This window comes from Mesoplodon mirus, assembly GCF_964341445.2.
Source record: "Mesoplodon mirus genome assembly, chromosome: 7".
NCBI lineage: Eukaryota > Metazoa > Chordata > Mammalia > Artiodactyla > Ziphiidae > Mesoplodon > Mesoplodon mirus.
This window is the reverse complement of record NC_138983.1, coordinates 82,066,872-82,085,041: the sequence shown is the minus strand read 5'-3', so window position 1 is coordinate 82,085,041 and position 18,170 is coordinate 82,066,872. Positions and strand designations below refer to the sequence as shown.

Here is an 18,170-nt window from a genome sequence, read left to right as displayed (position 1 = left end):
TACATGTAAGATCATGTTGCCTGTGAACAGAGATAATTTTACTTCTTCCTTTCGAATTTGGATGCCTTTATTTCTTTGTCTTGCCTAATTGCTCTGGCTAGGACTTCCAGCACTTTGTTGAATAGAAGTGGCAAAAGCAGGTATCCTTATCTTATTCTTGAAATTAGAGGAAAAGCTTTCAGTCTTTCACCTTTGAGTATGATGCTACCTGTGGGCCTTTCATATTTGACCTTTATTATGTTGAGGTAATTTCCCACTATTCCCTATTTGTTGAGTGCTTTTATCATGAAAGAGTGTTGCATTTTGTCAAATGCTTTTTGTACATCAATCGAGATGATCATTTTTTTCCTTCTTTCTGTTAATGTGATGTATTACATGGATAAATTTTCATATGTTGAACCATCAAGTCTGCATTCCAAGAGTAAATCCCACTTGGTCATAGTGTATGATCCTTTTAATGTGCTGTTGAATTCGGTTTCCTCCTATTTTGTTGAGGATTGTGGTATCAGTGTTCATAAGAGATATTGGTCTGTAGTTTTCTTGTAGTGTCTTTGTCTGGGTTTGGTATCAAGGTAATGCTGTCCTCTCACTTCACCTTTTGAGTCTCAGCTTCTTCATCTCTAAGATGGAGATAATAATAGAGTCCCTGTTTAGGGCTGTCATGCAGATTAAATGATAAAAATGCACACAAAATGCTTCAGCAGGGCCCAGTTCACAGGAAGCCCTCAAAATATGTTAGAGGATGATAAGGATAATAATAAAAATAATAATAAATAAATAACAGTTCATCTCATAGTTGGACAGCTCAGTAGGCTGGGGCTTATAGAGTCAGTCTGTATTAGCAGCAGGGCGTCTGTCCAGTAGCAGCATTTAGCAATTTTCCAAGTAAAGGGAGCGAGTGATATTATAGGGCCAAACTAGGAAGCTGTCTCCTGGCCTAACATGTGGTAGAGGCTCACCCGAATTTGTGGAGTCATTTAAAACTTCCTGCTTGCTTTGATTTCTTAATAATGGCTTGACAGTTTTTGAGGAACTGAAAGCAGTGAAGCCTGGCAAGAGACAAACAAAATGTAACACAGAATTTCTCTCATTCATGGGTTATCAAAGGTTCAAAGGACACAAAGATCAATGGCAATGATGATGAAGATGATGTGGGTGACATTTTCCAAAGAACTAATGTGTTTTCATTTTTTTAAATACTTTATTTTTTGAACAGTTTTAGGTTTACAGGAAATTGAGCAGAGAATACAGAGAGTTCCCATATATCCACCCCTCCAATACACACAGTTTCCCCTATTATTAACATCATGCATTAGTGCGGTACATTTGTTACAACTGATGAACCAATATTGATATGCTATTATTAACTAAGTCCATAGTTTACATTAGGGTTCACTCTTTGCGTTGTACGTTCTTTCCTTTTGACAAATGTATAGTGACAAGTATCCACCATTACAGTATCATAAAAAATATTTTCACTGCCCTGAAATCCCCTGTGCCCCTCCTCTTCATTCTGAGCCCCAGAGCCCCTGTGCCCCTGGCAAGCACTGATCTTTTACTCTCCTTATAGTTTTACTTTTTCCAGAATTTCATACAGTTGGAATCATACGGTATGTAACCTTTTCAGACTAGGTTCTTTCACTAAGCAATATGCATTTAAGATTCCTCCATGTCTTTTTTGTTATTTGATAACTCATTTATTTTTATCACTAGTATTTCATTGTATGGATGTACCACAATTTGTCTATCCATTTACCTTTTAAAGGACATCTTGGTTGCTTCCAGTTTTTGGCAGTTATGAAGAAAGATGCTGTAAGCATGTATCCAAAATAAATGAGTCTTCATGGATATAGAGAACAGACTATGGTTGCCAAGGGGGAGGGGGTTGAGGGAGAGATGGAGTGGGGGGTTGAGGTTAGCAGATGTGAGCTGTTACATCCAGGATGGAGAAACAACAAGGTCCTACTGTAGAGCACAGGGAACTATATTCAATATCCTGTGATAAACCATAATGGAAAAGAATATTTTAAAAAGAATGTATATATATGTATAACTGAATCACTTTGCTGTACAGCAGAAATTAATACAACATTGTAAATCGACTACATTTCAATAAAATAAATAAATAAACAATATAAATGAGTCTTAAATGTCAACAATAAGAAACCAAACAACCCAACTTAAAAATGGGCAAAAGAGCTCAACAGACACCTCACCAAAGAAAATCTACAGATGTCAAATAAGCATATGAAAAGATGTTAAACATCATATATCATTAAGGAATTTGAAATAAACATGAAATATCTCTTCATTTATTTAGACTACTTTGATTTCTTTCATCAACATTTTGTAGTTTTCTTCAGATACCTCTTCATATAGCTAAGTATTTTGTTAGATTTATTCCTAAGTACTTCATTTTTTTTTTTTTGGTGCTAATGTAAATGGTGTTGTGTTTTTAATTTCATATTCCACTTGTTCATTGTTGGTATATAGGAAAGCAATTGACTTTTGTATATTAATCATGTATTCTGCAACCTGGGTACAATTGCTCATTAGTTCCAGGAGGGCTTTCTGTCGGTTCTTTGGGATTTTCTGCATAGACAATCATGCCATCTGCAAAATGGGCAAAAGATCTGAACAAACACCTCACCAAAGAAGATTTCTTTTTCCTTCCCAATCTATCTTTTATTCTCTTTTCTTGCCTTGTTGCATTAGCTAGGACATACAGTACAATGTTGAAAATGAGTGGTGAAAGGGGACATCTTCACCTTATTCCTGATCTTAATTGGAAAGTTTCTAGTTTCTCACCATTAAATATGACGTTAGCTTTAGGGTTTTTATAGATGTACTTTATCAGGTTGAGGAAGTTCCCCTCCATCCCTAATTTGCCCAGAGTTGTTGTGGTGGTTCGGTGGTTTGTTAGTTTATCATGGATGGTGTTTAATTTTGTCAAATGCTCTTTTTGCATCTACTGTTATGATAATGCAATTTCTCTTCTCTACGCTGTTGATGTGATGGATTACATTAATTGATTTCCAAATGTTGAACCAGCCTTGCATACCTGGAATAAATCCCACTTGACTGTGGGGTAGAAGTCTTTTTATACATCACTGGATTCAATTTGCTCATATTTTGTTGAGGATTTTGCATCTATGTTCATGGGAGGTATTGGTCTGCAATTTTCCTGTTTTGCAATATCTTTATCTGGTTTTGCTATTAGAATAAGCTTGGCCTCACAGAATGAGCTGGGAAGTGTTCTCTCTTCTTCTATTTTCTGGAAGAGATTATTTAGAACTGATATCATTCTTTCCTTAATGTTTGATAGAATTGACCAGTGAACCCATCCAGGCCTGGTGCTTTCCATTTTGGAAGGTTATTCATTATTGATTCAAATTCTTTACTAGATATGAGTCTATTCAGAGTATTTATTTCTCCTTGTGTGAGTTTCAGTAGATTGTGTCTTTCAAGGAAATGGTCCACTTCATTAAGTTATAAAATCTGTGGGCATAGAATTATTCATAATATTCCTTTATTATCCCTTCAGTGTCCATGAAATCAGTAGTGATGCCATCACTTTCATTTCTGATTTGAGTAATTTGTATCTTCTCTCTTTTTTTCTTGGTTATCCTGCTAGAGGTTTGTCAATTTTATTGATCTTTACAAAAAAAAAAAAAAAAAAACACCAAACAGCTCTTTATTTTGCTGACTTTTCTCTCTTGTTTTCCTGCTTTTTATTTCATTCATTGCTTCTTGTCTTGTGCTTGTGGTAGGCTTATATTGCTCTTCTTTCTCTAGTTTCATAAGGTGGAAGCTTAGATCTTTTCAAATGTATGCCTTCAATGCCATAAACTTCCCTCCAAGCACTGCTTTCACTGCATCTTGCAAATTTTCATAGGTTGTATTTTCATTTTCATTTAGCTCAAGATAAATTTTTATTTCCCATGAGACTCCCTCCTTGACCCATCTGTTATTTAGAGGTGTGTTGTTTAATCTCCAAACATTTGGGGATTTTCCAGCTGTCTTTCTGGTATTGGTTTCTAGCCTAATTCCATTGTGTTCTGAAAACGTACTTTGCATAATTTCTATTCTTTTACATTTGTTGAGGTATATTTTGTGGCCTGGAATGTGGTCTGCTTCATGAATGTTCCATGGGAGCTTGAGAAGGATGTGTGTTTTGTTGCTGTGGGATGAAGCTGTGTGATTGCCAGTTAGATCCAGATGATGGTAGTGCTGTTCAGTTCAACTTCATTCTTCCTAATTTTCTGCCTGGTGGGTCTGCCCGTCACTGACAGAGGGCTGTTGAGGTCTCCAGCTACCATGATGGATTCATCTGCTTCTCCTTGCAGTCCTATCAGTTTTTGCCTTCCATACTTTGATGCTCTATTGTTGGGTACATACAATGAAGGACTGTTATGTCTGCTTGGAGAATCGACCCCTTTATCACTATGTATCGCCTCTCTTTATCCCTGATAACTTTCCTTCCTCTGAAGTTGGCTCTGCCTGAAATTAATAGAGCTACTCCTGCTTTCTTCTTGTGTTTCAGTATTTTAAGTGCCAAAGTGTTTGGTAGGAATTTGAAAAGTGGGTAAAGGCACAGTCATTTGAATCAGGCAAACCTGGGAACAAGCCAAGCAAGTCAAAGTGGCTGACTGTGGGCACACTTAATCGTTCTATGCCTCAGTTTCCTCATCTAAGAAATGAGTAACTATCGGACCTACTGTACAGCACAGGGAACTATATTCAATATCTTGCAGTAACCTGTGATAGAAAAGAACCTGAAAAAGAATAGATATTATATATATGTATAACTGAATCACTTTGCTGTACACCTGAAACTAACACAACATTGTAAATCAACTAGACTTCAATAAAAAATTAATTTTTGTTTTAAATGAGGAAGTATCCCTTTGAATTATTGTGAAGATGAAACGGGATAATGCAGTAAAGCACTTAGCAAATTTCCTGGCATTTGTGTAATTACACATAATGTGTCATTAATATATTCTACTAATATATGCAGTTATATTATTATCTATTCATATACTATAAGCTATTATTAATAAAAGCTATTGGTTATAATTATATTGTGGGACATTAGTATAGATTTCTAAGTCCAAGTACTCTCTATGAAAGTTGGATGAGGCACTCTGAGAAGAGTGACTTAGAAAATAGTTGCAAAGTCTCAGGCTGGAGTGGATGGCTCATAGGCAGTGTCCTGAGGAGACAGAAGACTTCGCGCATGCCCTGCAGCCCATAGTCCAGGGCGCCGGGGCCAGGGGGGGATGTGATATTTCCTCCTTGGTGCCGAGTTTTGCTCATTCTTCTTATTAAAGTGGTTACACAGGAGGTTTCTGACGCCACTGACAAATCACTGTCTGGGGTCTCTCTCTTTTGAGGGAAATGTGGTCACACCAGGGCCCCTATTGAAAAATAGATCATCTTTGGTTAGATAAATTCTGATTAGCTTTTAAGAAGCAACAGTAATAATTAAGCACATGGGAAAAACCTTCATTGTACACCAAGGCTTTTAAAAGGTAGTTATAAAACTATGTTTTGTGGTATGAGCTCAATTGTGTTTAAACTTTTTAAAAAGATTGTAAGCATAGAGAAAAGACTGGAAGGATGTGAACCACCGTGTTCTCGGTGCCTGCCTCTGGGGGACGGGAGTCTAAGTGATTTTAATGTCTTCTTTGTGTTTTTCTCTAGTTCTCATTTTCTGCATTATTACAAAAAACATGTTATTTTAAAAATGAATAGAACAAACAACAATTATTACAAAACCTCCCCTGAACTTTAACACTTGCAGTAAATGGACAGTTGTCACTTGCCAACTGACCTTTCTGGTTTGTGTTGGGCCATTTCTGCTGTCTTGCCACTCGGGACAACCAAAAGGATACTTGCATGGGATCAGAGAACTATCAAGTGGCCAATTCCTGGCCAATTTCCCCCGAGTTCCCTCTTGCCTCTGTGTTGCCTGACGCCCTACCCCAAAACTGGGCATCTATTCTGGGTCTGCTGTCAGGGTCTGGTGACCCTCCACTCACTAGCTGTGTGGCCTTAGGCAAGTCACTTAACCTCTCTGACCCTCAGCATCCTCCTCTTAAAATGAGGATTGCAGTGACTGTCCAGCCAGATGAAGTGATTAGCACATTGGGGCCCCCAGTGTCAGTGGCACTAGTTATTCCTTGTTATTCCTGTTATTCCTGGCTCTGACTGTCCCCCTTCTGCATTTCAGTCTGCAGACGTCGACAACCATCACGCACTCATTGAATATAATGAGGCCGAAAGCAGCTTTGTTCTCCACGACTTCAATTCCTGCAACGGCACGTTCGTCAATGAGTGCCACATTCAGAACGTGGCTGTGAAGCTCCTACCCGGAGACATCCTGAGGTTTGGGTCCGGAGGGCTGACCTACGAACTGGTCATCGAAAATCCAGCCTCGGTGAGTCCAGGCCCCTGCGGGGGGTGGGGTGGGGTGGGGTGCAGAGGTGCCGTGTTGTGTCACCTTCCGTGCAGCCTAGGGCTCGGGTACGGCCACAGGTGGAGTTCGTCTGGAGCGCGTCACTCTTCCTTTCGCGATTCTGCGAAGTTCAGCCCCATCGCGTGGGTGCCCGGGGAGAGCGAGTCCTCGCGCCCTCTTCTGGGCATTTCGTGGAATTACATGCAAGGGTTGCCTAGCGACCAGCCCAGAGCGAGAGCGTTTTCCTGAAAAGTGAAGCTTGGCGAGGGGAGGTGGAAAGCAGGTGTGTGCTTTTGAAGATGCAGAGATGGATGCTTCCTTTTTAGGCAGATCAGTGCTCTGCAACTTCCTAGCTTTGTGACCTCGGCCAGGCTTCTCTGTATGCCTGGGTCTGGGTCTTCTCAGCGGTGCAGGGCGTTGAGAGAGTATCTATGTATAAAAAGTCAAAGTGTCTGGCCAGAGTAGACGCTCAAGGCCTGCCAGCTGTTATCACACCGGATCAGAAATGTTCCCGGGATCAGGACCTAAAGTATGGCCCCAGGTTAAGCGGAACGTAACCCAAAATTCGCCCAGCAAAGCTCAGTCACCAGAAGTATCTGGTTCAGTAGGGAGGCAGGATGGGGGCTGGTTAGCAACACAGTCCTGGGTCAGAACCCCAGCTCTGCCACTGGCCTACTCGGTGCGCTCTTGCACAAGCCATTGGACCCCTCTGAACCTCGGTTTCCTCATCTACAAAATGGGGCCAACGACAGCAATGACCTTGCAGGCTTATCTCGAGGGCTAAATGAGATGGTTCTAATTGTAAAACTCCCAGAATAATGCCCATTCGTGGTAGCACACAATTAATACCTGTCGTGTGTGTCCCAGAGAGACGGCATGTTAACCTCACTCCCCAGCACCAAGAACCCTGCATGGACTGAGACCTCCGAGGCTTAAAGTCCTTTCTGGGACGAGGCTGGGTATAAATAAATAAAGTTTAGAGAATCTAGACAGAATCCTGGGGTGTGGGTCCACTAGGCAGCCTTAAATACTCACTCAGAGAAGATGAGCACCGTCCCTCAGGCTGCAGGGCTCGTGACACCGCATCCACCACGTTTGGCTTTGAAAACCTGGGACAGTTTTGTCCTGCTGCTTCTCAGCCCCCTTTTCCTCCTTGGGCCAACATTAAAGTGTGCTCACTTGTGGGATGCACTGGGATCCACTGGCCGCCCTGAGGAGGGGCTCCTGACATAGAAGGTGTTGACCTGATCAGGGGTTCTCAACATGGGTTCTAAGGATCCCTCTCGTCAGAAGCACGTGGGGAGCAGACCCACAGTGCAGATCTGGGCTTCACCCCAGGCCTGAGGACTCATACTTAGGATTCCCAGATGAAATACAGGACACGCAGTGAAATCTGAATTTCAGAGAAGCAACAAATCATTGTTATGTACAGGTGTGGCCCAACTATTGCAAGGAACCACTTATGCTAAAATAATTATTTGGTGTTTATCTGAAATTCAGATTTAACGGACACCCTATAGTTTATTATATATTGACTTATTCATTTCTTTCTTTATGCGAAATCTGGCAACCATACACATCCTCCCTGGGAGTAGGGCCTGGGAATATGCATTCTCACAAGCTCCCTGATGATTCTGATGCACCGCCAATAGGAGGGAAACCGAAATTTAGAATCATTTGTATGGAACACTTACAGAATTTTTTAGGGATCAAAGAAAAGGGGATTTCACACTCCCAAGCCTGAAAATCCAAGTTCATGAAGTTTGATTCAATGTGCCCCAACATGTCTGATTCCAAGAAATTTTCAGGAATGTTCAGTAAAATTACAGGTTCCCAGGCCCCCTCCCTGGGAAATTCTGACTCTGTGGCTTGCACGTGGGGAGAAGAAGAGGGGGAGCAGCAAACAATATCTGCATTTTTTTCTTCTTTTTTCCTACAAAGATATTTATTGAAATATTATTGATAGGGGCATAAAATTTGAAACCTAAATTTCCATCCAAAGGGGGCATTGTTTAATAAATTATATTGTTTAATATATTCTAAGGAGTTTAATATATTATAAGGAGTTCGTTATATATGGAATACTCTTCTGCCTTTTTAAAACACAGCTTTATTAAGATATAATTGACACAGGGCCTCCCTGGTGGCGCAGTGGTTGAGAGTCCGCCTGCCAATGCAGGGGATACGGGTTCGTGCCCCGGTCTGGGAGGATCCCATATGCCGCGGAGCGGCTGGGCCCGTGAGCTATGGCCGCTGAGCCTGCGCATCCGGAGCCTGTGCTCCGCAACGGGAGAGGCCACAACAGTGAGAGGCCCGCGTACGGAAAAAAAAAAAAAAAAAAAAAAAGATATAATTGACATGCCATAAACAGCACATGTTTAAAGTCTGTAAGTGGATGGGCTTTGACATATGGGTACACCTGTGAAACCATAGCCACAATCAAGACAGTGAACAGCTCCTTCATCCTCCAAAGTTTCCTCCGGATCACAGCAAGTGTTTGTTTGCTTGCTTGCTCTTAACAGCTTCACTGAAGTACAATTTACATAACAGTAACTTCACCCATTTGAAGTGTCCAATTCAATCAATTTGAATATATTGATGGAGTTGTGCAGCCATCACCACAACCTGCTTTCAGAACACTTTCATCCATTTCTATCACCCCAAACCTCGGAGAAACCTTGGAGGTATTTCATTTTGGGGTTTGTTTTTAACTTTTAATTTTCAAAATTATGGTAAAATACACATAAAATTTACCATCTTAACCATGTTTAAGTGTACAGTTCACAGTGGCATTAAATCTATTCACACTGTTGTGCAGCCATCATCCCCATCCATCATCAGAACTTTGTTCATCTTCCCAAACTGAAACTCTAAGCCCATCAAATCAAACCCCCTGCTTCCTTCCTCCCCTCCCACCATGCTGTGTCTGTGAATTGGACTATTCTAGGTTCCTCATATAAATGGAATCTTACATTGTTTGTCCTTTTGCGATCATCTTATTTCACTTAGTATGATATCCTCATGGTTCATTCCAGTTGAATATTTCATTGTATGGATTCACCACATTTTGTTTATCTGCTCATCCATCCATGGCCACTTGGGTTGCTTCCACCTTTTGGCCATTTTGAGTAAGTTTGTTATGAACACGGGTGTACAACTATGGAATGGGGACTTTATTTTACAAGGTGCTTCTTATATAATTGTGGGAAACAGTGATGACGACCTCTAACCTTGAGCAGATAAGACGGAAGAAGATGTTTTGTAAGAAGAGAAACCAGGAGAGCAGCAGGAGGAATCACTGACGTGAACAGCACTGTGCTAAGCAATTCACCTGCTCTCCCTTATTTCACGCTCACAGCAACCTATGAGATGGGTTCTCCCGTGATCCCCATTTTACAGACAAGGAATCCGAAACTCAGAGAGGTTAAGTAATTTCCCCAGGGCCACACAGCTTGTCAGTGCAAATTAAACACTATCCCCACTTGCGGAAAAAGGATGGGAGAAAACCATTTAGTCTGATGCTAGCTGGAGCAGTAGCCTTGACTGGTTTTCACACCGAGGAAAGCATACTCTCACGGTCACTCGAATATACACGGATTTTTTCAATTCTTATTCCTACACGCACTTGCACCTTGCTTCATTCCTTGGTTGACTGCAGGCAGCTGCACAAGTGTTCCCCTGGCCTGTGCCCAGGGCACTTTGCAGGACTCTCCACAGCCCCATCTTCTCAAAAGTGCTCTCTGCCGGGGCGTCCCCAGCTTGAGAAGCTTCCATCCATGATGCTCATATTCATGCAGGGGTCCTTTGCAGCGTCCGTGTGAGGGCAGCCTGTGGACTGACTGACACCTTCCTACAAATTCCACTTCCTGATGACCCCAACCTGCTGGCTATTTAAAAGAAGAGAAAGGAAGAGGGGAAAAGGGAGAGGTATTGAAGAGCATCTGTCATCAAATATTTTGAAGCCCAGTTTTTCTAAAAAATTCGTGGCCCTCTTGCTTCCGGCCTATTCTTGTTTCCAATTGATTTTGGGGTCCCTGGTGAGGGCGCTGTGTTTCCTCCTTGGATGGAGTTTCCACGGAGGACTGCCCTGATATCATACAGATTAAGTATGATGAGAACTGTTCTTCTCCCGACAAAGAGTTCCCAAATGAAAGCATTTAGTTCAGGTGTTGTGGTGACCCTAACCAATAGAGGAGGGTGTGACAGCATTTTACTGGGGGAGGGGGGTGAGGTGCGGGGCGCTTAGGAATCCAGATGTGTTTGCAGATGTCACAGTGGTTAGAGCACGTGCCCTGAGGTCAGGCTGACTCCAGCGCCGTCCCAGCCCTGCTCTTGACCGGCTTTTATACTGGACGTGCACAAATCATCTACCTCTCAGGGCCTCGGTCCCCACTCCTGTAACAGTAGTTCCTACCACCTTGAGTGACTGTGGTATTAAGTGGGCAAAGTGCGTAAATTGCTTAGTCCAGCATCTGGCACCTAATAAGCACATGATAACCCTCAGCTTTAGAGTCAAGCAAACCAGCATGGAGCAGCCAAGATGCCTCCTTTGTAAGTGTCCTTTTGGACAGGGAAACCTCCCAAGACCTGCCCCCACTAGCAGATAAATACATTTGCAGATAAATTACCCATAGAATAACATACAAGATGGAAAAATATAAAGAAAAACTCTCGTTTGACAAAGTGCATTGGCAGGCAGGTTGTGCCCAGGACCATCCTTTTTTTTTTTTTTTTTTTTTTGCGGTCGCGTGCCTCTCACTGTTGTGGCCTCTCCCGTTGCAGAACACAGGCTCCGTACGTGCAGGCTCAGAGGCCAAGGCTCACACGCCCAGCCGCTCTGCGGCATGTGGGATCTTCCTGGACCGGGTCACAAACCCGTGTCCCCTGCATCGGCAGGTGGACTCTCAACCACTGCGCCACCACGGAAGCCCCCAGGACCATACTTTGTAAATTATAGCTCTCTCATCAAAGTATTACCTAGGGCTGCCATATTGCACAACTCCAGGGTCACCATTCACAACGTAGTCCATGTGGATGGCGCCCACTGAAGCTGTGCAGGACAAAACCCGCAGGGCCATCTGCAATGCCCTGAAGCAACCGTTGATTAATCCCATAGAGTCTTGGCACCAGGCGTGGGAAATTGAAGTCCCAGAGTCAGGTGTGCTGCCGTGTTGTGGGTTTTGTATGTTGTTGCCTTTACTCGTGCTTTCTGAGCTCTGGGAAAGGAGGTGTGGAAACAAGCTGTGCTAGTCACAGTGGCGCCGTTCTTACAAGGCAGCTGAGTAAGGAAACCCACGTCACCCATATGTATCCATCATGTCTTTCTCTGTTCTGAAATACGGCAAAACGGATGGAAATGGCCAGAATGAAAAAGGAAGCCAGGCGCCACAAATGACGTGCCGAGTTGTTCCATGAGGGGGTTGACAGCTCCTTGGCGGCAGCCCCCATCCCCATGACGGCCTGTGTCTGGCCTTCCCTGTAGCCTGCTCTGCCCTGTTCCCAGTCCAGCCAGACTCTCCCCCGTGGCTCCTGGATACTGTCTTCTGTCCCTGCAATGTCATGACGTCCTGTCTTGCGAGAAGAGCGCCCTCTGTCGGCCAATATTCCTTGCTGCTTTAATGGGGAAGCTCTGCAGAACACAATCGAGAAAGCAAGGCCTTTGGAGTTAGATGGACCCAAGTTGAAATGCCAGCTGCAACTGACTTTACCTTTCTGAGCTTCAATTTCCAATTTCTGCCAAGGAGCTACTCATTAATCCCAGGTCCCCTTTCCCCCTTCAGTTGTTTTTATAGAGGTCCCTGGGACCACCCCTATCATGGCATAAACTGAGGCTCAGAGAGTTTCAGCGACTTCCCCAAGGTTAGGCATCAGTCATATAGATCCAGAGACAGGATTAAAAACCAGCTCTCCTGAGTCCCTTGGAGGCTTTTCCTAATAGCACGAAGCATCGTGGGGCCGTGAGAGCCCAGGCAGGTCCTTCACTGCCCAGCAGTTAAGGAAGGTCTTGCAATTCCCAGTCCAACCTGCAATTTCACACTCTGACAGGGGATGATTCATTATGTGGGTAAAAACGAAAGCCACTGATAATAGAAGAAAATGCATTTTCAGTTATCTGGCTTCCTTGCTTGTTTGGCTCCACTAACTTTTTTTTTGGCTGCACCAATGCAGGATCTTAGTTCCTCAACCGGGGATCAAACCTGCACCCCCTGCATTGGAAGCGTGGAATCTTAACCACTGGACGGCCAGGGAAGTCCCTGGCTCCACTAACTTTTTTTCTTTAATTATTTTATTTATTTTATTTATTTATTTTTGGCTGTGTTGGGTCTTCGTTGATGCGCGCGGTCTTTCTCTAGTTGCGGCGAGCGGGGGCTACCCTTCATTGCAGTGCGCGGGTTTCTCATTGCGGTGGCCTCTCTTGTTGCGGAGCATGGGCTCTAGGTGCATGCGCTTCAGTAGTTGTGGCATGCGGGCTCAGTTGTTGTGGCTCGCGGGCTCTAGAGCACAGGCTCAGTAGTTGTGGCCCATGGGCTTAGTTGCTCCGCGGCATGTGGGATCTTCCTGGACCAGGGCTCGAATCCCTGTCCCCTGCATTGGCAGGCGGATTCTTAACCACTGCGCCCCCAGGGAAGTCCATCCACTAACTCTTTACCAGGGATATTGCTGCCGTTCCTGGACAAATTCAGTTGCCCCCTTTCTTCTCCTTTTTTGACGATGGTGATCATACCTGATGGCTAATGTTTTATGCTCATTTATTATGGATCAGGAAGTGTTCCCAGCATTTCACGTGTACTATCTCACCCACTTCTCACAGACTAAGAAATGGCTGTTAGTATCCCTATGTCTTACAGACAAGGCACAGAAATGACACACTCGTCAGGGTCCCAGAGAAGGAGCAGAGCCGGGAGCCGGACCAGAGTCTGTGTGACGCCGGATCCCAAGGTCTTAACCCGAGGTCGGCACGTTATGGCCCAAGGCCAATGCGGGCCATCGCCTGCTTTTGTAAAGTTTCCTGGGAACACAGCCATCCCATTCATTTCAGTATTGCCTGTGTTGTCGGCTACAACGGCAGAGTAAGCTGGGCAGATCCTATGGCCCACAGGGCTGGAAATGCTTACTGTCTGGCTCTACAGAAAACGTTTACCAGCCTCTGCTTGTAACATTATGCAGTACTGCCTCTTTCATTTGACTTGGTTTCTAAAAGAAGAACTTAAAATAGAGGGGGGAGCTGGGGAGAAAGAACTCACTCAGATTGAGCCTTACTGTGTGCCAGGAAATGTGCTGGTTAATTGCTTAAGTTTACTGAGGAATAAGAAAAAACAGACAAGCTGGAAAACTAAATTTTGAACAGTCTTTTCAATACCTCTTTAAAAGAGAGCTGGAAATATGTGGTTCTAAATATACATACACATATATATGCATTTGCAAATATAGTAATAATATAATTACATTGACATGGATCTGATAAATGTACTAGACATTAACATATTATATATACAACAGATGCATATTACAAATTTTGCCTGTTTCTTCAACTGGAAAGTTTTCTTTTAAAACTGTGGACTGTTGGGAATTCCCTGGTGGTCCAGTGGTTAGGACTCAGTGCTCTCAGTGCTCTCACTGCTGAGGGCCTGGGTTCAATTTCTGGTCAGGTAACTAAGATCCCACAAGTGCACGGCGAGGCCAAAAAGCTAAATAAATAAAACTATGGAATGTCTTCCCTGAGTCACTTTTGAAGCAGAAATTTGGGATTTGTAGTCTGAAGCCTGCTGTAGCTAGAGAACTATTTATCTATCAAAGTTTCTCTAAGCAGCGTTTTACTACTTGTCTTATGATTGATTCCTTGGTCTTAAATCATTCTTCTCTGGAGATGCTGCTTTACTTTTATAAGTTGAAAGGTAAATTTGGTGCATGATGACAGTCTGGTGGGTTTTATTTGAGCATGTCATAACCTTTAAAACAACTTTCACTCTGAGTACATAGTGATGCTTATGCTAAAGTCTCAGTAAGCATACTGTCCAGGAAATTTGATTGTTTGCAAGTATCAGAAAACCAACTAAAACTAGCCTAGGCAAAAAAAAAAAAAGCTCATGGAACTGAAAAGGCCAAAAGCTGCAGCTTAGGCCCAGCTGGATCCAGGCGCCCAAATCATGGTCAGGAATCTGACTCTTTCTTCCCTGTTAGCTTCCCAATCTCAGACAGACTCTTGCCTCACCTGTAGGAAAGTGGCCACCAGCAGCCCCAGCACCCTACAAAGTAGCAGTTCCAGGGATAGAGCCAGCATCTTCATTGACAGTGGCTTGGATCACGTGGCTTCCCCTGAACCAATCACTGAGGCCATGGGCCAGGAATGCTCTGATTGGCCAGGCCTGGTTTATGGTCTCACCCCTGGGGTGGAAGGGTCAGAGTTCTATGGACTCAGGATTGTCAGGGAAAGGGTGTCTTCCCTGAAAAAAAATTAAGGTGCCCATCCAGAAGATGGAAGAAACGGATGCAGGGGAGGCAAAAACAAAGAAGATGTCCATGACATTAGGAAGCATTCCTATTGCCTAAGTGGAGCCTTCCTAACAGGATTTGCCACTAAGGATCTGGGGGGAGGAAAATGACGAATAATCCACTTTTCCATTGGAAAAGTCCCAGGCCAGTCTCCAAGGAAGCAGAGTTGCTCATTTCTCTCCTGTGGTGAACTGGTGTGATGAGAAGCTCAGAGTCAGGGCCTTAGTTGTCCATCCCCAAGAAGGGTGATGTTTCCACATTCCTGGGACCTCTGAATAGGGCCCGTTGTTGAGGAGGATGTGGCTTTACTGTACCGGGGGTTGAGAAGCCGGCAACTGAGTGAATGACCAGAGAGTATGGTGCCCTTCAGAACAAAGCCTCTTTCTGGTCAAGCTTTGTCATCTCCTACCTGACCTTGTAGGATTTCCTCTACCCTGTGCTCTTACAGGTCCCGTGGGGACTTACTGATGTGATGAGAACTCCTGAGGCTGGGTGTTTTATATCAAAGGCGATTTCCCGAGACCAGTGAAGTGGAGGGCACGGGGCAGCAGACAGCCTCAGGCTCGGCCTCTGCAGCAGAAACTCACACAAAAGGACCCCTGAGGCTGTGTTGTCACCAGATGTCTACAGGCGATGCAGATGACATCGGGGGAGGTGGAGACGGGAGCGCGGGCTGAACCCTTAACATCCTGCTGAGACAGAACCCAGACTCGGTCAGGAACCAGGCCGCGTCCTGCTTCCTCTGGCAGACCACACCCTTTGTTACCAAATCAGAACCACGTTGCTCCTTCTCTGAACTTAGTTGATGATCATTCATTCATTCATTCATTCCGTCTCTCTATCTGGCAAGACCCAATTGAAGCAGGCCAAGTCTAGGGGTAGCAAAAGCTATTTGCAAAAATTCGGCTGTTTTCTCATTAGATTCTATTTCCCATTTTATGGACTGACCAGGAAGCTGATTAGAACTTGAAAGGAAAGGAAAAACCGTAAGGTTGAAGATTTACAAGAAAATGGGAAAATTAGATGGGCCAGATCTCCTTTAACACAGCTGGGAAAAACCCAAACGAATGGCTTTTCTGAACAGCTCAAAGGGACTTAATTCTTTTAAGTTCCAAAACCTAAAAATAATGTATAACTTGGCGGTTCTGTGTTCTAAATGTATAACCCTGATTTCTCACACTGAAGCCCCGTACGTGATTTACCCTTTTCTTGGGGACATAGAATTATTACCCGTCTCTGAGTTACGGTGACACCCCGGTAGCTGTTGAGATAAAGGCCATTTGTCCTGGCACCAAGTAGCACCCTCTCCTGGCTTCTGAGATCTACTGGCCATGTTTTCTAGTCTCCATTCTGTCTTTCCAGGTCCATGGCTCCTCCATGCTGCGGTCAGTGTCCCTGCTCGCCACCATCACCCCTACCCCCCAGGCCCTTCCAGACCATGGGAATTAAGCTCCACATCTATGTATGTTAAATTTTTCTGTAAGGAAGCCGGTCTCTTCTCCCTCCTTTATGTATTTACTCACTAATGTATCTATGTCAGTATGGATCCATGTATACTGATTTTACACTTTGAGTTATAATCCAATACTCATTAAATATTTCTTCGCTCAAATTCTTCCAGCCTTGGCCACTGGGAGCTCTTTCAGATTGCTTGCTGTGTCCTTGAGCATCTCCCCACCTTTTCGTTTTGGGCACTTGCTTACTCTCTGCTGTTACAAGATGCACCAGGCTTAACATGTGTTTTCCCCATCCCAGCCCCAGAATCAAAGTGCTTTTTATTTACACTCCATTTGCCAACTGTTCAGCTCAGTCAGCGAACACCTACCATGAGTAGTAGGCACTCTGCTGGGTGCCAGCACAGCCAGAAATTGCTGGTAAATATTTAATGACCAGCTCTCTGGAAAAAGTAAAGTACATGGGTGCATAGCATAAGGTTTACTGATATAAAGAATGTGTAGCACAGTCTTTCCATGTAACAAGAAATGCAGTACTCTTTCTTGTAAATTCTATATAGCCAGCTGAGTCTCACAGAATGCTTTCATTGACTTTAGGTGAACTCTTGTATCCATAGCCAATTTCTCATTGCAGTTGACGAATGAGAGAGTTCCCAACCTGAGCACTCGTGGGTATTTTTGGATATTTTGGATTTATGAATAATACAAGTGAAAAAAGAAAGACGTTAGAACTTCACATGTTCATCAGTGACATGAGTGACTTTGTTGCTGCATCAGATAATAATTTTTAAATACTGGAAGAACGTTTCCCCAATTTTTTGCTCTATTCATAACATAACGGCTAAGACACAACATGCTTTTGTATAATCTGCATTGTTAACATTTTCTCCATTACCGTCTTAAGTCTAGGCAATCAACAAAACAAACAAACAAACAAAATCAAGCTCTACATGAACCACCATTATCAAACATATTTATAAAACTTTTTAAAAACCAAGCCCTCATTTATAACATTTCCTGATTTGTATGGTGTAATACGCCCTCCACGGTCAATTTCAAGCTCCCAATGACACATCCCTGAATACAGAGAAGGAAAGAGAGGTGTGGTAACACATTACTATGTAACATTTCCAACAGAAACATATAGTAGAGTGAAATAACCTCAAGAGCATAGGTAATAATAAAATAGAGTAAAATAATTAGGAAGGGGTGACTTTTAAGTTTGTATACCAATTGTTTCTGATATAATTTAATTGTAAATTTATGTAAGTTAATTCTTATTAATGGCTGTGTTTATCAACCAGTTGGCAAAATTCCTGGACATTTAACAATCAGTTCTCGTGGGCGGGTACCAGCTGGCCCCAGCACTCCTCTGGTACAGCAGTGAACATACCACAGGTCTTCCCGGATGGAAGCTGGGGTCCTCTGAGCTGCTTCCAGGGCGTGGCATGTACCAGATGAATAACACTTCCATAAGACAGTTGTCAGTGTTCCTAGAAAATCCCATTTCTAAGTAGCCCATGCGATGTCTTGTGTTTTTTCACACCATCTAATGTTCATTTCCTTTTTTTAACTTGGAAAATATCCTATCATTCACTAACCAATCGTCTAAGATCCGTTTGTGAGTATGGAAAGCAGGTAATAAATCATGACTTCGAGTAACCTAGAAGTCCTAAGAGCACAGGTATTGGAGTCAAATAGTGTCACCACTTCCTGGGTGTGAGACGTTGGGCAAGTCATTTAACCTCTCTGAGCTTCAGTTT

At 43.4% G+C, this 18,170-nt stretch overlaps 1 protein-coding gene across 1 annotated transcript in view; it reads left to right on the top strand.

The window, feature by feature from the left end:
* LOC309808831 (forkhead-associated domain-containing protein 1-like) overlaps positions 1-18,170 on the top strand; it is a gene marked incomplete at both ends in the record, with an annotated part of 79,563 nt that overhangs the window by 13,129 nt on the left and 48,264 nt on the right. Inside the window, one exon of the mRNA XM_082629404.1 lies at positions 6,236-6,442. Within this exon, the coding sequence (XP_082485530.1) occupies positions 6,236-6,442 (207 nt within the window). The remainder of the gene's footprint in view (positions 1-6,235; positions 6,443-18,170) is intronic.